The sequence below is a fragment of the Haliaeetus leucocephalus genome, unplaced genomic scaffold (genome assembly GCF_000737465.1).
Source record: "Haliaeetus leucocephalus isolate CR32 unplaced genomic scaffold, Haliaeetus_leucocephalus-4.0 Scaffold153, whole genome shotgun sequence".
Taxonomy (NCBI): domain Eukaryota; kingdom Metazoa; phylum Chordata; class Aves; order Accipitriformes; family Accipitridae; genus Haliaeetus; species Haliaeetus leucocephalus.
In genome coordinates this window covers 391,387-412,500 of record NW_010972589.1, presented here as the reverse complement: position 1 = coordinate 412,500, position 21,114 = coordinate 391,387, and the positions used below count along the sequence as shown (strand labels likewise).

The following is a 21,114-nucleotide window of genomic DNA, read 5'->3' as shown; positions in this document are numbered from 1 at the left end:
TATCATTCCATATTTATTCTTTACCTCAGTAATTTCAGTATTGAGTTCTCTGGATCAGAAGTCAAATCAAGTGGGTTTTGACGACCAGCAATATCAGCCTAGCCAGGATCCTGAAAAATCAGCTGATCACTACCAAATGTGCGTATATTCCCTCTATATGTTTAGAACAATGAGCTAGCAAGTGTACATAAGGCAGATGAGATTATACCTGGCTCTCAGTATGCTATGGCTGGCTTAGGAATTCTAACCTTCACCAACTCTGAACAATGGTTTTGGCCACCCTTTTGTTTTGGAGCCTGGTGAAGACCCCTTCAAGAGAATGCTATTTTCAAAGGATGGATGGTAGGTGTCGAACACCCAGATACGAGGAAAGACAAACTCATTCATCGGTTGAAATATCAGACCTCTGAACCAGAATCGTATAAAAGCCATGGAACTCTGTAATTTATATAGTAATAATTTTGAATGTGTCCTGTTTTCCATGGGAACTGTTCCCCAAATACTTTTCATTTGTATTACAAAACTGTACCCTGCTCAGCATGGAACGACACTGCCCTGTAAGCCAGAGAAGCCCATGGCTAAACTGGGGAACGGGGGAACATCTCCTATCCCCCGTGTCCCAGCATAAGGTCTGGCCACGTCCTGACTGCAAGTCAGGGCCTGACCTACCTACCTCTTCCCCCTTGCCCTTCCACATCCTGGCTTCCATCAGAAGGCAAGGGCAGCGTGTGGGCAGGGAGGAGCTCCCGTGCTCTGCAGGAGGGCGTACTGCCTGAACACTGCCTGCTAGACACTTGTGTAGGCGAGAGCCAGCACCCAGACAGTACAGGGATGTGCCCTCAGCACATACACCTGCACAGTGACAAGTCTGCTTCCATTATTATAGTCTGGAAACATCTGTGGAAACTAATACCTATAGATAAAACAATAACTTTTCCCAACATAGGTGCAGGTGTGCTGTGTCTCTCTCATGTAAGCACATGAGCTATATACCTAGACAGACATATGTAGAGATGTATATAAAACTAGAGTTTTACTCATGTGTGTATAAATATATAGGTATGCATATAATATATAGGTATTATATATACTTACATATGTATGGTTAACACTTAACCATGCAGTAAAAAAATTGATACCTCTTTTATGCTGTTTATAGCTTTCCTCTCTGCAGAGCAAAGCCATAAGTCACAATAACAACAGTGCACACAGTTTGTTAAAATGGCTGGTCCTTTGATTTTAATGATTTGTTTTACCAGTGCTGGAATACAAACAACTAGCCATGAGTGTAGCTCATCTTTCATTCTGCAGTGATTGCTGTCTCTGGCAAAGGAAAAAAGGGCTGGAATTGGACTGTAAATAGCTTGTTTGTAAGGATAAATGCTGTTACATGCACACCATGCTAAAGACTGAAATAATTCTTAAATGATCTTACATTATCACAGGTTTTAATGATCATATTGTGAGTTAAGCCCATGGCAGGACTTGCAAATCTGCTCCTCAGTTTGAAATCTGATTTCTGCAGTTAGTAGCTTTCCTTTCTCTTCTGCTTGTTAAGAATCTCATTATATTACATTAAATATTTATCTTTGCATTAAAACCTCTGTTCTGATTCAGCAAGACACTAGAGCTTAGTATCTAATCCCACTGAATTCAGTCTGACTCAAGCTAACACTGAAGTATTATGCAAAATATAGATGGCACTAAGGTCAAATCAATACTCACACCTTGAAAAAGGCAGAGTTTAGATGTATTTTATCAAATACTTTTAAGCATTTGTTGCATTGGATATTTGTGGAACTTCCCATTCTTGATGGGCCATTCCCGTTCTGATCTACGCACTCAACCCATGATTCCATGTGTTTGACCACATAGTTTTGTAAAATGATGTCATAAATTGGTCTTCATTTTATTTGTATTCAAAATCTATTTCAAAGATTAGTTCGTAATTATTTTAAATCTCTATGTCTGTTTATTCACTCTTAAAGATACTGCAGATTTTTTTTTTATTTCCAACAGCCCTTGAAACACACGGAAGATAAATTCTATCTGTTTTCTGACACTAATGTCCTTTTTCATTTAGGCAAATAGCCTCCTTAACTCTAAATACTCAAGTAGCTCCTTAAAACTGACATTCACACTGAGATCATATGTTAACAAATAAACCGCTTGTGTAACACATGCTTGTCTAGCAACCTCCCTAAAGGCCACTGAGCCCAGAGTACATTATTCCTGCAAAGTGCAGAAATTATTTATGTGTAGAGTTCTGTAAAATACTTAAGAGTGAAAATGTAAAAACTGGGCCACATTCCACAAAAGATATGAAAGTCCTGAAGTCAGTCTGAGTTTCAACATCAGCTTCTGCAGTCAGTGAATTGCAGCAGTAGCTGACTAGATGCAAAAATTCCTCTTTATGATCTCTTCTTCAGTATTTTAGGCCTAAGCGAGTGCATTCACTCTGATTGAAAACCATATAAAAACCTTCCTTCCCTTGTGCAATAAAGTGCACTTGAAAATTAAGAAGGGAAAAAAATTAAAGGAGAAAATAAAAAAGACCAGGGTTCCCCATCCAGCACATCCCTTTCTAAGAAGGGAAAAACTTAAGTCAGATGAAAGGTCCATCTGTCCCAGAAACACATTTCCTGACGTACACAGCAGAGGATAGTTAGGGAGGAGAAAGAGGACAAGGTATGTATAATGCAGTACATGTTATGGAAGTCATACATCAATCAGTGCAATCGGTCCCAAATACAAAGATCAGTACATACTTAAATGCTGTGTTTTGCATTGAGGCTTTAAGTGGAAAAAAGATCCCAGAGTTTACACCTTGCAGTCTGCTTTATTAATCAGAGCCTCATACCTAAGAATTACTTAAAAGGTTATTCATCCTGAAGCTATGTCTGGGTTTGTGGATGAAGACTCAGAGAGTTACCTTGGCTGGAGGGATCCAAATTAAATACGTTGAGGTACTTTTGCCAGACACAAGGAGAAAAGCAGAAACTTGCTTTGGTTGAGATAATTGTATAATAGTAATTCATTAAAACTGGGGCGAACGAATGATCCCTAGGATAACTGGCACTATATGCAACATTAAATATTTCATTGAATCCCTACATAGAGCTATAGGTGTTAAAATTTAATCTACCCATACAGATCAATAAGTAAAAATATGCTTAATTATTAAGCATCTCTCTTTAGCACTTTAATTACAGAAACAACCTTTCTGGAGGCTGTTAAGCAAAAAAGCTGATTAGCATATCTAAACAAGTTTAAAAACCATGGGGAAAAGACATGAATCTTTTTATTTAGTGCTTTAATAGGACCAAATTTGCATAGACATACAACAGAAGAAAAATAGAAAAACAGTAACCTATACAGAAAGACTTGTAGCTTATATGTTTATCAGTAAGCTCAGGTGCGGGTAAACATATTCTGAAGTGTTTGGATAACCAAGGACTAGAACTGCACTGGGAAAAACGAATTGCTAATACTTTAAATCACCAAACTGGATTGAAAATCCTTGGATTTAACTGTTGAGGACCTAGGCTGGCACAATTACGTAGTATATACGTACACATATTTAGTATTTGCCTTTGCAGAACCTGTATTTGCAGACTGCTGCCACACAGGGATTTCTACAGTCACCACTTTTTATCCCAAGAATCGGTACAGGAGAATTAGTCTAGTACAACAGCTGTGTTGGGAAGCTGGCTTCGTAACAGCTTCTTTTGCATATGTATGTACATACATACATATATATATGTGTGTGTATATATGTGTATATATGTATATATCTGCAGGCCCTTTATCTGGGCAGGTACCATCAATTCTTACAGCTCTGCCTTTTCCCTTGCCAAGTTTTCGTCATTGAGCCTTCTTTACTCTGCCTCTTCTTCCAGAACTCAGTTCCTATGTCAGTGTATCAGTCACAAGCAGTCCCTTCAAGTTTCTTAGCAAAACTACTGCTTCCTCCACATACTTTTCAGAGACCTCTGCTGCATTCTATCAGCTGGTAGATACATCAAAATCTGAACCTTCTGCGTCGCTTTTCTATGCGGTCTTTACTATTTCTCAATTCAGCTCAAAATCTCCTCTGAGGAAGAGCTTTGTTCTGTGCAGTAGTTGACACTTCTCCTGGACTGTACAGCCTGGTACCATTGGGATTTCTCTGTCAGCATTTCCTTCTGAAGAGAATGACTTGAAGTATAAAACCCTACAAACTTTACGTGAAATTGCATACCACCTACTGCTGTAGACACTAGACATCTGTGTAAATAAAGAAGTATTACTAAGTAAATAAGCATAAGTAAAGGAGATAGCAATTTATCTTGCCATTTTCACTGATGCCATCTGATACTGATCTGGTACATCTTTAGTCAACACAACCATTTCCACAGTTTCAGAAGTGTGAATTTCCTCCTTGCATTGTTAAGGATGTAACTATTCTAGTCATCCACTGCATTATATCAGCATATAGCTAAGAAGCAAATTATTCCCATTTGGAAACCCTTCTGTGGGGTAAATGAACACCATGTTCTAAATCTTCTCATGCAAGTTTCCTCCTTTACAGAAAGTGGACACCTTTTGCCTGACCTTAACAGGATGTTTGTGGGTCAAATTGCTCTCGGTTAAAGCTAGGCAATTCTTGTGAATTAGGTTCCATTTACTGTCTTACTATCCCCTCCAAATTATTGTGAAATTAACCTTGATCAGAGATCCCAAATCAGCAGATGAACAGAGGGTAGTAGCCTATTTCTTCCTGTGTATTCAGTGATGCCTAACTGAATGTTTAGTCATCAGTATATTTCACTTCCAATTTTGCTCTAACTTGTTTTGGTAGTGTTCTTCATTTTGACTTAATGTCATTTTGATTTTGGTAAAATTACATCAACAGTTCATTTGGTCACATTAGATCACGATATAATCTCTGTACCAGTTTTATCCAGCTCATCCTAGAAAGCGCATTTGTATCTTGAGAGCATTTGATGAGAAATTCCTCTCCCCGCACCTCCCTGCATACATATGCCAATGCAGTCCTGTGTTCCCCTCTTCCCAGCACACCCCTTATAGATAGGTGTTTTCTGATAGAAAATGGTTGCAGAGGAAGGTTTCTGACCAACCCTTCCCGATGTAATTTGTAAAAAAGGACAAAATAATGTGCATATGCAGCAAAGCTTTTGTTCTTGTGGTTGCTTAGTGCAATACACCCTGAAACTTGGAAGCCACCTTTGTGTTTGAAGAGGGCAGGGCCCCACCACTGTTCGGTTTGGAGATCTTCACCATCTGCACCTTACGTGATGGAATTCAGCCTGCTGCCTGCAGTGTCATCTTCAAGTCGTGTCAAGTTTTCAACATCTGAGATTACAGTCTGTGTGAGAATGACCTTTTCAGTGATGGTACAGTTCTCCATATATGATCCCACAGGTACGCCAATTTACTATAGAGTTAAGGTTTTGGAAGGTACAGGGACATATGTGCAACCCCTTAAAATACATAGGACTGTCTGAAAACTGCCTGGTTTGAGAAGTTAAATATAACTCACCGTAGCCTCTTGCAGCATCCCCTTCCCTAGTTTATTTCCAGTTATAAAGTCCTATTTCTTTTTCAAGATACATTTTACTGAATTGGGTCATTCATGTAGGTATAAATCAGGTCATTGCAATTTATTTGTCATCTTGCAGGGAAGCTTGACATTTTTTCTCACCTTCCCAAGTATGCCATTTTATTAGGCTATCCTTCTGGCAAGTGATGTATCTCGCTGCCATTTCATTTTGCTTAACCTACTCCTCCCTCACTCAAGCTCTGATGACTTTTTTTTTTCTGTGGGTATTCACTTTTCCCAGTCTAGGAATTTCTGAGTTCACTTGATATTTTTACCCTGCAGAGCTTCTTTTGCAATTCTTTTAATGTTAACAAGGGGAAGTTTAAATCCATTGTACCTGGATTTCACTTTGTTAGTTATTTCATGAGTTGATGCCTTTCAGTAGTTAGCTTCAGGGAATCTGTATTCCCCTGCTTCATTAACTATTTCCCTCGCAGGTGAGACAAGCATTCCCTCATATTCTTGAAACCCAATTACGTGACAGTATCTATTTCTCAGTATTCAGCAGATTCCAACTCCCCTAAGGTGACTAAGAGCTGTAATTAAAGATAACGAGTGAATTTTAATGTCAGGATTTTGCACATGATTGTGTAGCATCCCTGTGACAGACCAAACAATGTAGCTGTTGCAGTGACTTACCATTGATTTGCATGCTCCCAGCTCTCTCTTGTGACCAAGATGCATGATAATCAGTTCATTCTTGCTGCTCCATTAAAAATCACTGTGCATTATGAACTGGATGCTAAGCCTTGTTAGGTACAGTGCAAGTTTGATTAAACATGCGGTAACCTGGCCAAAACCAGAGATGTGGTTTTATCAAACCAAGCACAACCACACAGTGAATACGTGGTGACAGCGCAGCGGTCCCCCAGAGAAGGATACAGATTAGGAGAAGAAAACACTGCTGCTGCTGAATTCTTGCGGTCTTCTGACTCTGACTGGGGCAGGCTGAGAGCTGGACCACAGCCTGGCTCTACCCCCGGCCCGTCCTGGAGGAGCACAGATGGCCGTGCAGGACTGCAAGAGGTGAAGCGGATGGGCTCTGGTCCCTTCCACTTAAATGGTTTTATTTAGCCCTATTCAATCATACAGATCATGTCCTTTATTTACCTCGCTCTGCTTGCAAAGCAGGAACTGAAAATGTTTAAATATTTCAAATGATTTCTATATTTTCTTCGGAACTGCTGCTAATCCCTGTAAGCTTTTATGATTCAGAATTTACTGGCATCAAGCCCTTCTCAGATAAGTACTAAATAATACACACAGGAACATGATTCATTCATATGCTTTAGAAAAGAAACACTTAATTCAGCTCATATTCTTCCAGTTCACTCCCTGAACATGAAAGATTACAATTTTAATTGAGTTTAGAGATGACTCTATTTTGTTTGTGGCATTTGCTGTTTTTTCCTTTTCCTTTCTCCTTTTCTCTCTCTTCTCTCCCTCTTCCTCTTCCCGTGCCGCCTCCCCTTCCATCTCCCCCTCCTCACAGTCACACTTTTTCAACTACATGTGTAACAGATACTTCCCTTTTATTTTGGCAATTTGAAATTTCTTTCTAACAGAGGAAAAATATCTGATCTCATTAGGGGAAAAGTATGTGGAGCAGAGCAGATCCACGGTTTATTCTTTTAAGATTGGTATTGAAAAAGAAAGGCATAGTAATTGATTTTGCTGCATCCAGCATAGTACTTTAAAAATATTTCTCTGGTAATTCTGATTACCAAAAAAACTTTTTTTTTTTTTTTTAACCAAAAAACCCCAAATTACAAGTAACAGCTTAATACTCAGGGATTCTAGTCAGGTATATTTCTTGCAAGAATTTCAAAGAGCTGTAAATTTAAGATCCTTGGTCATTTGAAACTAAAAATGGGTTGTTAGTGTTTCTTTCTCCCCACCCCATGTTTCTTTCTTTTCCCCACATTCACTGCATCATTAGTACCCCTAGTACTACTATATTGCTCTAGCATAAAGTGAGCAGGTTTTCATGATGAGGCTCTCCAAGGTCGGGTCAGTAGCATCCATACAAATTGCTGCATTGACTTCAGGAGCTTAAAGGTAAGCACATCTATAGATACACACCAAAGGGCTTTTATGAGGATCAGTAGAATGAGTTCCTAACAACCTGTGTAAGTGGCTAGCTAGAAGTTCATCTTTCAGAATGACTAAATGGCATTTAGAATGACTTAGGCCTTTTTTCCCCCTACATTTATTCCATACAATTAAAAGCTTATATTCCAAAATCGGGTTTTAAAAGGAACTAATTTTCAGAGAACATAGTCCTGGCAGCTCGTGTTTCCCTTTCTGAATACAGGTATTGCCACACTTGTGAATATCTAGCTCTATCTCCAGCACCGTCTATGCCAGCAGCTTCAGAGGAACTTGAAAAAGACTCTCTAATGTCTGACTAATTAATTTCACCCAGTGGAAAAGTTTTATCTGAATTCTCCTCCTTGTTACTAGGAATAGCAAATCCTTCTCAGAATAAGGCTGAACTCCAGGTTTCGATGATGCTACACATCAGAGGGCACCAGTGGTTAACAAGACAAGATTTTGGAATTTTCTTTATTTTGCCTCTTTATTATAAACATATTTCTTACTTTCCAGTAACACTAGGCTTACTAGTGACAAAGAAGAAGGTATCATTATCTGTATCACACTTACTAATTTACAAAACCTTACTATTTCCTCTATTCATCTCTTTTCCTGCCTCTGCAGTACAGCTCACTGAATTCTCTCTCCACTCTGCCCCTATTAATGTATTGATTTGTCATTGCGCTTCCTCTGTTTCCACTAGATAGCTTGAAGGATGGGTGACTAAAACTGAGCAACGTTCCAAAAGGATAATATGGGATATTTTCAGAATTTATTTGCTGCTATGCATTACATTATAGTTGAGGTTACTGAGGGACTTTTCTCTAACTGGTTGTACTTCTGTTCAGAAGACTGCAGTCTTGGAGTCCTGACAATTCCTTTCTGTGTGCATTATTTTACATTTACCAATACGAACACTGAACTTGAACCATCTCCCTGATTTTACCTTTAGGGTATAACCTAGATCTGCTCAGTCTTTGTTGTCTTTCAGTAATACATGCCTGTTTGACTGGAAGAAGTACCAGAAGCCATATACATCTATGCTTGCATGGCTACTCATGGCCCTTATATAACCAGGTATAAAAGTCAAAAGTCCAATGCTTTTGGTTTTTTTTAATCTTCATGTCAAGTACTTCAGCTTTTTTGAAAATTATCCCAAGTTTTAATTTTCAAGGGAACCTATGTAAAACAAAGAACAATATAAAATGTGAAGTAGACGTGACAGAGTAATTTTGTAAAGATTCTGCCAAGCCATGATCCTCTTCTTCTTACTTGATTTTGTAAATTTCAGGGTTTGCAGAACCAGCTTGTTTTACCGCTTCTGTGTTTCTCTCCTGTCCCTCTAGGAATCTGTCTCCAGCAGGACAGTGCAGGCAGTTTGCTTGCACGTGCGGAGGACTCTCTGGCTAGGTTTAAACAAAATGAGTCAAAGATGCTGATGTGGCCTGAGGCCAAGGACCTGACACTGCCCATGTCCTTGTATCTCAGCTTTCTTCCTCCCAGCACAAACTGGTGATGCTCAAACTGCCGCTTGGGAGCAGTCGGAGGCACAGCTGTCCCCAGCACCGTGGCTGGGAAGTCTCTGGGGGCTGCTGGTTGGCAGGAGCCAGCGCTATGCCAGGGAGAGTGCGAACAGTCACATCCCAGTGCTTCAGCCAGGGCCCTCGGAGTTTTTCCTTGTATAAATGAAACCCAAATGCCTGAATAAGCAACACAAAGGGAAGGAGAACTGGTTCTTCCTTTTCTTCTTCTGGGTGAGTTTAAATTACAAAGGAAGAAAAGAAAAGTCATTAGAGCAGATCCCTTTCCTACTGAAATGCCAGGTTAGAAAACAGGCCTGGAGTCTCCGATGCATGCAATTCACCCTTGAGGCAGGAAGAAACCTTTTCATTTTCTGGCTCTCGTTTCAGTCCCTGGATGTCCCAGAAGCTGGGAAGCTGCTCTGCTTTCTGCTGCAAGCTGCCATGATAGCCCTAGGTCTGGCAGAGCAGCTCTGTCACGCCTCTATACCATAAGGGATTGTCCTGGAAGCGAGAGCATCCCTAGGTGCTCTTCTGGGTCACTTTTTCCCGGCTGTGTCCCGGTAGTGCAGGATAAGCAGAATGAGGGCAGCAGGCTCAGCTGCTGGGTTTTTTCTCATATGACAGTGAGGGGTGGATGGGAAGACTAGAGACGGTTACTTTGTAAAATACCAATACTTTAATACTAAGCCATTAAACTGCATACCTACTAAAGAGTGAGACCTTTATATTAGCTAAACACCTTGTTTTGTGTGATAGGAGAAAAAGCTGCTTACATTAAAAATCTGTTTTATTCTGAAAGCTGTCAGCCACAAATTTTGAGGGGTGGTCGAGGAATACATGATTATCTTTTTTATGCAAGGGATGTCATGACTGATAATCAAAAGGTTCCCTTCTTACCTTAAAGATCAAGCTCCAGGAGCACATGGAAGTTATTTCCTTGGTCCCAGCAGCTTGAATCAGAATATCAGAGGTACATACCTAAATTCTGGAAAATAAGGAGCTTCCAAAGGAGAGTGTGGAGCTATTCTGAGTGAGGCGAGAGAAAGTACTAAGCACAGGAGTAGACCCCAGGATACCCCTCCTCTCTGGAGTTCATGCACTTCCCTCTGAAAAGCAGCCACGTGGAGTCCCATCTTGAGGCTGTGCATGATCAGCTTTACTCTTTTGGCAAGGGTAGCAGTAATTAGCACTTGCTCAAAAAGGAGATATGGGAGATTCAGACATAAAGCCAGGTGTTCTGACTGTGGTGATAAGGTATTCAGGGTGCAGAATAACAGTGGGGGCTGTGCCACTGTGGGACTGGGAAGGAGAATCCAGGCTGCTGGAGGTGCCCCTTAGTGCTGTCTGTGAATTGCTGCAGAGCAGAAGATGGAGCTGCAGATAGGAGAGTGCCTACACTTGTTTACAGTCAAGAAACATTGCAGTACAAACGCAGGCACTGTATGGATTTAGGCATCTCCCAGGTTGGGTAATTACTGCCAACATCAGCTTTTTGGATTGCTTTATTGAACTTGGGCATTTATGTTCTACCTAAGTAAAATTCTTTTTAGTCTTTGTTTGCTCTTGCCCAAAATCAATTAACTTGCAGCACCACAGGGTTTGATTTTCTAATCCAGCCGTGCTTAATCATTGATGTAAAACAAGATTTTTTTTCTCCTCTCAGATTCTTTTCTAATGGCTTCTTATTTCTTGCCCTCTAAGTGTGCACCTGAATTCTCTGCATCTATTTTTAAGGGCTTCCCCACTTCCAGAAGTGTTTAATCAAAGAGAAGGCTATCAGCAGGTGGCTCGCATCAAATGTCAGCAGCTGCTTCATTTCTGACATCCCTTGGAAAAGATGTTTTATTACCATGCAAATGATGTTAGTCTTCCTTTCCAAGATCCATTGTCACACGCTGTAACATATGGTACACAGAATTGTGCTCCCAAGATTTATGTGGCAACTACATTTTGTAGCAGAACAACAATTGTGAGAGCTAAACCATCAGATGACAGTCATCACTGGTTCCCAATGAGCTGGTGAATATTTCTGTATCTCATGGTTACTCTAACTACAGAGGGGGCACTTATTTCTGCTTTCTTTTAAACCCTTCAATTTTTCTTTAGCTTGTATCACAAATATCATGGTGCTTTTCACAGCCTATGCCAGACAGAATAGCCCAGCAGCTTTAATGGGTGCTATTATCTTTCTTGAGTATGCCTGGGAAGCAAATTATTCAGTTGATACTTGGAGCAGCAATGTCTTGAACTACACAAAGAATATTGAAGCTGCTGGCATCTCTCGGGGATTTTTGAAAGTGCCAATAATGGTAGTAGGAACTCAACTTTTCCAAGGGCCTTGAAACCCTGTAAGCAGAATAGGATAAACCTATGAGGGGGTTGATTCATCAGAGCACTGGAGTACAGTCCTATGACTTCAGCAGGGCTTCAGGATGTGTTTAGAGTTAAGCATATGTTTGGGTGAATTGTTAACCTCAAGTGTGTGATCAAGTGCTTTGCTGACTCAGGGACGAGACATTCCTAACAGCTTGTTGTTTTCCACTTTACCATCTGGGAAGAGGCAGCTTGACAGCACGTGGGCTGTGTGAGACATTATTGCATTTCTGAAAGGATATTAACAGCCTTGAAGTTTCCAGGTTCTCTGAATCAGGAATTTTTTGTCTCTACAGATCTAACTGGGGTAGAACAACCTCACTGTTGTGTTTGAAACCAAACTGACCACAGCATTTGCTAGGTTATCAGCCTATTCCTAATTAATATAATCATGTGTTTTCGTGGAACTGCTAAAGATGCAGGTGGAAAGCTTTACAGAACCTGCAGGTTTGGGGGCATGAACTTGCCCCTTTTGGATATTTTAGGAAGTCTCTTTTGCACCTGGACAACTGTAAGAACCCAAATTTGCAAGCACTTTTAATTACAGAGTCATCTCTCCACTACACCCATTTTCTGACCTAGGGGAGCACATCTCTATTTATATGAAATAAATGTTGTTACAGGCTGTTAAGACAACTCACCCTCATGCCGCAGCCAGGTAGTGCAAAAGAGTGGGTCATACAGACCTGTTACTTCATTTGTGAGAGAGGGGCAAGATATCTTGATCCTTTGGTATTCTCCAAATTATTTTAACTTCCCAAAAATACTAGGGGTTCACCTGAAAAATCTCCCGTATCACTCCCCCATCTGGTCAGCACACACCCCTCCTTCTCTAATCTGATACTGTCCTGGTTTCAGCTACCCTTCTGGTCTGCCATGTTAACACTCTTGATCTAAAAGCCATTTCTGTATTGTTGTGCTGCTTTGCATTTTTGATGAATGCTTACAGAAGAATGTTAATTGTAACAAAATGCATTTCTTTGTGGGAACTTTTCTTTTTTTTTATTTTTTCCAGTGACAAAATGTTCCCAGCCTTTGGATTTGGAGCAAGGATACCACCAGAATACAAAGTAGGTGCATAAATGACATTTTCTAGTTTCCTTGGTTTGTGAGGCACAAAATAAGCAACAAATGGTTCAGTGCAGGGCAGGGGCTAGGGGGAGCAGCTCCTACTGCTTGTTTTCTCTCACCTGGCTTTCTCACCCAGTGATATCTCACTGAAACCAGAAATCAAAGCTAGACTTAAAATAGTTATGTTACACCCAAATTATTTAATGGTATTGGCAAAGCTTTGTTAATGGATGCTAGTCCAGTAAGAGGAGACCTGATTTTTTGAACAATGCTTGCCAGGCATATTTTGAAGCTTTGCAAACCATGGTTTGACAGAACCCATTTTTGGAAGATGTGGTTCAGTGAGGGGCCTAATGTCCATGCTTTATGATGAAGAGCTTTAACATCTTCCTGAAAATAAAGACTTTTTAGAAGAGTTTTGCTCTGTGGCACATTTCTGCGCCATGGTGGACATTGTCAATACCAGGAAGAGAAATATAAGAGCATGCTGGAGACAGGTGGTATTTATGAACAAAACAAAATGAGAGTGTTCCACAGTGATGGTGCAGTTGTAAGTGTAAATCTGCAGTCTGGTAGGGCTGGAGTTAAGACATTGGAGTAAAAGAAGGAGCATCCAACAGAGAAACACCTAAGAAGAAATAGGCAGAAGTTCAAATCCTGTGTTGCACATGCAGAGGTAGTGTGGGCAGAGAAGTAGTTCTGCACAAATAAGTAACCAAAAACTAGCTGGAGATTCTGCAACTCAAATACTGTCTGGAAAAGAACAGCATTAGACTTCTGATCATGCAGAACATAGCCAAGATGCATGGGAAACAGAGAAGAAACTGATATAATTAAAAGTTAACAAAGACTAGAAAAAAGTGCTCCCAACTTGTCTCCCCTAACTTCTTATCTTCTGCTGCAAAAATATGGTGACACTATAGACACCACAGCAACACTGCAGATCTCCTGCTATTCAAATGTTCTTTTGATGTTTTCAGTCAAAGGTATTACAAGTCATACTTATCTTTTGTTTTATTAAAGGGCAGCAGTGTAATGACTGTAATAACTCACATCTTCAAATTTAGGTTGAATCATCATGAGAACTTCTAAGTTCTGGCCCCATCATGTGGCTTTTCATTTTAATTTAGAGTGTCTGCTTTCGAGCCTGCAGCCCTAATGAGGTGATCTAACCTGCTTATAGCATGTTGGTCTCTGCACACCAGCAGCTACTCTTTTATTTCTTCCAGTAGACACCAGATTGCTAGGGCTGTGGAAGAAATTACTTCCACTGCTAGGGGTTTCTTAGTAACCATGAGAGCCTCCACACAACTTCAGCAACATAGCTTCCTTAAGAGTCTAAATGAAAGCTGCCCAACATAAGCATGGCAGTAACACAGTGAGGGAAGGCCAGAGGTAAGCAGCCTGATAAAAACAGGCAAAGTGGATCGAGTGGATTCAGGTCTAATTTATGTCATGCTCAGTCACAAGTTGTAGAAGAATGAGGCCTGTAACTCACTATTCAGCATGAATCAATGCTAACATTGCTATTTAGGATCAGCTGTAAGCCACTGCTTTCAGGTTGGCCATAAGCTCTAAATTTGTTTGCCGAAGTTTCCTAGGTGCACTAGAGCACATGAGAGAAAGGTGTCCGTTTGCAGTGGTGTCAAAGCAGTGCCTTGGTTTCGTACTTTCTTGAGCTCCTGCCAGTACCCTGGGATGGGTGCTGGAGGGCACTATTCACCTGTCCGTTTAGTGAGATTCTAGCCTCCTCACATCCTTTTACATGCTACAAGAAAAGCAGTGTTTGCTATGTGAACTATTATTACCCATGGAAAAATACATCGTCGTCCACCCCACACCCCCCATTTTACCTTAGCGCTTCAGAACGATGTCAGTATCCACCTCTGCAGGCTCTTCATGAATGTCTTGAGGTTGAACCCCTTTTAAAATGTTTTTATATATGCTTTCTACAGAATTTCCATTTCAAGAGCACACCGCTATGTTACGCTGACTTTATTTTCCCTCATTTCAGCTCCAAATAAAACACTTCAGCTGTTAGCAGAAAAACAGCATTTCTTAGTGGCATAAGGAATCTGTGGGAGTGAAGGATGCAAAACATGCCATATATAACATTCCTCACCAGTCTAGAGATCCTTCATCTAATATTCGCCAATATGATCCTTTTTCCCCAAGGTCTGACAAATATATCACCTTGCTCCTTGATCTGAGTAAACCTCTGAGAGCAATATTCCCCTCCTGAGTTTCTGTCACACAAAACTTGCAGAACATGCTGGTTATTCCACAGCAGTGTCTCCAACCCATAACTTTTTTCTGCAGTGAGAAGAAGTATCTGAGAAGTCTGATGTAAAATGAAGAGGTGGCAGATAATATGGACTCAGACACTGCTGCAAAAGGTCACAGTGAAGAGGAGGAAAGAAAGCTTAACCACACACGCTAATTTCTTAGCAGGCAAAACTCAAAGGAACTGAAAAACCACACAGCAGCACAAAACTTACTGTTAAAATGAACAGAAAGTTAGAATTGCGTCAGCCCCGTGACAGGTGTATTGCCAATAATGACATGTTCTTTTCTATAGAAATATTGCAGGCTGACACCTGAATAGGTACAAAACAACTTGCAGTTTGTTTTAAGACAGTCTTGGTTATTTCTGCATTTTTAATGAAAGCTATATTCGCTGCTTATGCTGGGAAGAGTTGCTGAAGAGAACCCCACTGCAGTTACAATACAGCATCTTTACGATCCTAACCTGCACTGTCTGGTTTGCTGCACAGGTAAGGGACTTGAAAAGTGCCATAGTCTTTGTGATTCTTGCACTTTTCAGGACCTTGAGGGCAAAAATATATGCAAACCTAACAAAAAAGAACTGATAGAAGGATGTGTAATGGACCAAGGGAAAAAACAGAATTTGTCACCTTATCCACGCAACTTGGATTTAGACAGGGAAACTGGGCAGCATGTTTGAAAATCAAGTACAAAGGAAAATAAATGGCCAAGCTTTGCCAAGCAGAAATGTCTACAGTGTGGTCTTAGCCAAAGACACAAGCTGTCCAGCTCCCAAACTATTTGATTAATGAGCATTCTGAAAATAATAGCTTTTGAGCAATGGTTCTTTAAATTAGTTAGTGTCTTCAGCTTTTGCAAAATATGCAGGCATTCCATATTTAATTTTCAGACTGGCAGTGGCTTAATAGCATTCAATTTATTCACAGATAAATGTTCAACATTGTGAATCTCAGCATTTATGCCCGTATGCATCTATTGTTCATGGATTTTTGACAATCTCTATTTAAATTAGTAAGAAAGCATTCCTAAACATGGCTGAATTTGTCAGATTGTCTGTCAAGTAGTCCCAGTACCATCACCATAGAGGTTTCTGGAAAGCTGGAGCTATTTGGGACAGGGAGGTTAATTTAAATGAATTCAACAATCTAGAGAGGGGAAAAAAAAGATCACTAATTTTCGGAATTCAGGCATCCATATTCAGCATTTACAAAATGAATGAAAAATGTGGTTTCTGAGTCAAACCAGCTTTTTATTTAAAAAATGGAAGTTCAGTTAAAGTAAAAGGGGTTTAAAAAAATATGGAGGCCAAAATAGAATAACATGTTTTGATCCAACTTAAATAAAATGCCTTTGCATAGTCCAAAAGCTTTCCAGCAATTTGCTTTATGATTTTGTGGGGTTTTATTATTTGTCAGATTCCAAGGTAGGGGTTTTGTTTGTGTTTTGAGGTTTCTATCTGAGACCAAAAGACTTTTTTTTTTTAAGAAATCTCAAAAATTCATATTCATTAGGAAATTCTCCTTTCAGTCTTAATTAGAAACCTATTTAGTAAGAGCCATGCTACGAGGATGAATTTCATTACATCTGAATACGAGGGAAATAAGTTACCTGCTCTGTTAAATCAAGGTGACTTTTCTACTAAACTGGTCATAAGCATGTGGAAGTATGGTTATGGTTCTTGAAAGAGTCTCACAGGTGCCATCACACTGATGGACAACTGCCTTTCTGTATGCAGGTGCTTGTCACTGTGATGTACAGGCAATGGAGGCATTGTACAGTGGTAAAAAAAATGACTATAATCTGCCTTAGCAAAAATATTTTAGACTGTTTATGTAGTTGATGTAGCCTCAGAAATGCTGTCGTCATAACCTACATCATGATGTATGGTAAAGCTACTTATTTTGCTTGTTTAAAACCTTGAAGAAATTACCCAGGAAATAATATGTTCCTGGTGCAGGAAGTTCCTGGACAGCTGTGTTTTAATAATCCCACATCTGTGATGGTATCTGCTAAATAATTTATCTGGAGTCCTGCAGAGGGAAAAGATTAATACATAGCCAGGTGCAAGTACATATCCTTAGTTAGAGGCTTTGAGTGGTGTTTTGTGCAGCAACCCAGGTAATGCCAGGCTGATCACATGTAATCACCTCTGCACTCCAGAATTTCTCTCTCCTTTCTTTTTACGGACTGATGTTAAGAGAGAGGAGGAGGGCTGAGCAGAGGGTCATATTCAAAACTTAATCCAGGGTCCGTGACACACCATGGTTGTGAGGACATTCCTTATTGTAAGGCAGACTTCCACCACAGGCCACGGTCTACAGTTCTTTGCAAAGTTCTCTGCCAGATACTAATGTAAAGCAGTCATTCAGTGTTTGCATGGCTTGACATATTCCAGGATTTCCTGACTGTTAGATTGATCCATCATACAAACCACCATAGTAGATTATATAAACATGCTTGCTTCTGAACAGCCAAGTGTCGTCTTGTTTCCCCAGAAGATTTCCCAGTCTTCAGCATCTTAGATGTTCACACTTTTGCCTCCTTTTCCCCAGTTCTGGGAGTGCATGAGGGCTGTGTCATTCAATACCAGAAAGATGCTGTTTGATATACCAGCTTCTGGTCCTCTGTCATCAGCATGGTTTGCTTTTCAGTCACAAAAGCCCTTGCACGTTTAATTAAAAAAAAAAGGGAGGGTGGCTCATTACCTTGCACTGTTTTGAAAACAAAAGCATTGAATGTTTGAGCCAAACCATCTTTCGACACGGGTGGGCTTTACATGGAGTCCTGTTAGGTAGCAACCCAAGTTCAGTAAGGCCTTCAGTACGTGTCATGTGCCTGAAGTCTCTGCTGGTTTGGACCCTCTTGAATTTTGGCCACCACAGGGGAGATGGCACAGGGTAGGTTGAAGCGCAGCTGGTTTTACTTACCTGAGGGGGGAATGAGTTCTGAGCGTTTGGAGAAACTCTGCTTTAAAAATACCTGCTGTTGACTTGCCTTGGGTGATGATTTCCTGTTTGTGAACCATCACTGAGCAGCTCAAAGAACTTCTCTCCTTCGCACTGTACTTAAATTTTGTTTAAATTGTGATATATTGTTCAGAGAGCATGGGAAACAACCCAATACTTCTGCACATTCATTGTGTTTCTGCTCCTGCCTTCAGCATACATTTTAACACTGTTCTTAGTGAATCAGGATGACAATGTATGAGGGCCACTTGCTTTGGGAGGATGGCAGCCATTGCTCAGACAGCATTATTTTTTGGATCATTGTGCACACTTACTAGACTTGGGCTCTCCTTATTGGCATGAACCATTGTCTACATTTTTCTTAAATAATAGCCTGGGTGCCATAGCTCTGAACCAGATAAACTGCTTTAATAGTGTGATCCTGAAAGAGGTATAGCAACAAAAGCATCCAGCCCATGCTTGCATGTGAGATCAAAATACTGTAGCTGTGGAAAAGAATTGTGATACTCCTTTAGCTATAATTTCAAATGCATTTGGAATAAAGAAATGAAATCACAGAAGAGGCACAGTGTCGGAAGAATCAGCCTGCAATACATAAACATGCATCACCATACTTCTTGCTCTTGAGATGCAGTTAATACAAAATACAGAAAGCCTAGAGGAAGAAGAAAGGCTATTGAACAACAAAAAAATCATCAGTGAGTGAAAACTCACATAACTGATCTTGACAACTGCAATTACCTTTGGCCTGCAGCTGGTCATGAGACTGGCAGATAGCAGCTGGGCAAAGTGTGCCAAGAGACACACAGAGCAGCCAGACAGAAGGGCTCTGGAGCACCTCGGAAGCATATCTGACAGCCCTGCTCTTCTGTGCCTGCTCAGTGAGGAACACAGGTAGTGACTGTCTGCATTATCTTCCATGGCCAAGTAGGGTAGCCTGAAGGGCCCATGCAAAACCCTCCGTAAGAGGCAACTGATGCTTTGTGTAGACATACCAAATTCCTGGCTGGGCTGAGTTGGCTGCAGACTCTTCAGTGAGTTGCTCCTTCAGTCCTTTCCCATCATGGTAGAAGTCCTGCTTTATTTAACCTCTTAATAAGTAGCGGTAGGCATCACTGGTGAGCAAGGCCAGCATATGATGGGGAAATTCAATTTCTCTATGAGAAACTCTCTTTGGCAGTAATTAGCCAACTTACACCACTTCGCTTTTACAGGAGCTTCTCTGTAATCACATATTTGATCCATGGGTCTCTTAGTCATAGACCAGTTTCCATACTGTGCTGTGAAGTGGTCTAAACTAGCAAATAAAACAGCAACATCCAACAAATAAATCTCTTTCTGCAAATAACCCAGGTTCCATTTTACAGGGAGTAAACAGGTTGCTTTTCATATGACTAGGACTGTTGGTACTTCTGAAGGTCCTACAGAGATCTATAAAGTCTCAAATGTGTGTAATTGGAGTTAGCTATATAAATGCCTTCATGAATCTGGAATGATATACCTAAGTTCAACTTTAAATTGTGCAAATTGCCTGCTTAAGTCTCAGCCATATCCACTTTTTGCAAACCAAAAAAAAAAATATGTATACATACACTGTGCATTGCAAGACAAAAGTTGGGCTTCATTCAAGACAATTTAAGACAAACAAGAGAAGCAAGAGACTGAGCTTCAGAGCTGAAGAGAGTAAAAGGAATCAAGCCTTCTCAGTGATCAAAGAAAGGAGCAAAAAAGAATCTGGAAAAAAATGCAGGCAAGAACAAACCTTAAAACCAGAAAAGAGCATCGGAAGAAAGTTTCAGTCCCAACAGATTTGTACTGTGAATGCAGATCTCTAAGGGACAGACAGACAGAGGAAGCCTGGAACCTGAGACTTACATTGCCTTGCATTATTTGTGCATACAGAAGTCTGGTATTATTTTCCCAAGCCACCGAAGATACAATACATTGTTTTATTAGAAAATCAGAAACGTCTTTGTATTCACAGTCATTTCTTTTAGAAAATAGCTCTGTAGTATTTTATTACAGACGGATTTGGAGAGAAAGGCTGGGATATTCACTAAATTTGAGGAAAAACACGAGTTTTCAGGGTTTTTTCTGCTTAATTCCCCCTCCCCCCCAGCCTAATCTACCTTCTTAACCAGCTTAGGTCCCTTATATTTCTTAGATTATTATTTCACAGTGGGTCAGGTGACTTCCTTGATCTCTTTGGAGAATAAATTATTCTCCCAGTACTCCCATGGCCTTCAGATGAGGAACTGTTCACACCTGCGAGTGCAGGATTCAGAAGGGGGCTGAGCTTCTGCTGTCCCTGCTGAATCGCAACCTGCTTTCTCTCTGCTGCAAGCTGAGATGCTGAGCGAGGGAGAGCTGGCATTTAAATCTTCTCAGCAATAGATCCCTCTTCTGTGCCTGGCATGGATAGCCCAATCCTGACACCGTATTTATGGGATTTCTTATGTACTTGGGTCTTTGTGCTATTTTTCTTGGTTTTGTTGTTGTTGTTGACAGGTTTGATTCCAGTTTTGTTACTTTGTTTCTGTTGGGACTTCCAGCTGGGACTGTATTTCACACTTAATAGCTGAAAGCTTGCAAGATCTCTGGTTTGACACAGAAAGAATGTAAAGGGTGTTTAACTGCAAGTCCTCTTGGAATAATTTTTCTGACTACAGTCTTCTTCTTTTCTTTCCATTTATCTGCAGGTCTCTCATGATTTTGCAATCAATTTCAATGAAGACAACCCAGAATGTGCAGGTAATGCTCACATTAGGACAGACTGCCATATTTCTTCTGTGTGCAAAATGTGCTTGCATTTTTTATTGTATTACCTGAGTATTACTGAAAATGTTTTTTAAAGAACACAGCCAGGATTTTCAAAATGTGACAGGCTCCAAGCCATCGGGCTTATCTTTAGAAACCTTAGAAAGTGTCACACATTAATTTCCTGAAAAATAGGTCCCTTTGAAAGTACACCACGTTGGACATTCAGCACTTGCACTTCCCCAAATCACTAGCATTTCTGAAAACTAAAGCCATGTCTTCTAGATTCGTTCCAGATGTTCAGCTACATCAACACCATAGGTTGTGCAGCTAAGAAGGGCAGGACATGCAAAAGCAGGCTGTGAACCTCAGTGATCAAAGATTCCCTCAGTTTAGAGCCAGTTCTTTGGCCAGACCTATAACAACAGTAGCCTACTAGTAG

At 40.4% G+C, this 21,114-nt stretch overlaps 1 protein-coding gene across 1 annotated transcript in view; it reads left to right on the top strand.

The window, feature by feature from the left end:
* CPNE4 (copine IV) overlaps positions 1 to 21,114 on the top strand; it is a 192,940-nt gene that overhangs the window by 158,100 nt on the left and 13,726 nt on the right. Inside the window, exons 11-12 of the mRNA XM_010562021.1 lie at positions 12,608 to 12,662; positions 20,615 to 20,666. Of these exons, the coding sequence (XP_010560323.1) occupies positions 12,608 to 12,662; positions 20,615 to 20,666 (107 nt within the window). The remainder of the gene's footprint in view (positions 1 to 12,607; positions 12,663 to 20,614; positions 20,667 to 21,114) is intronic.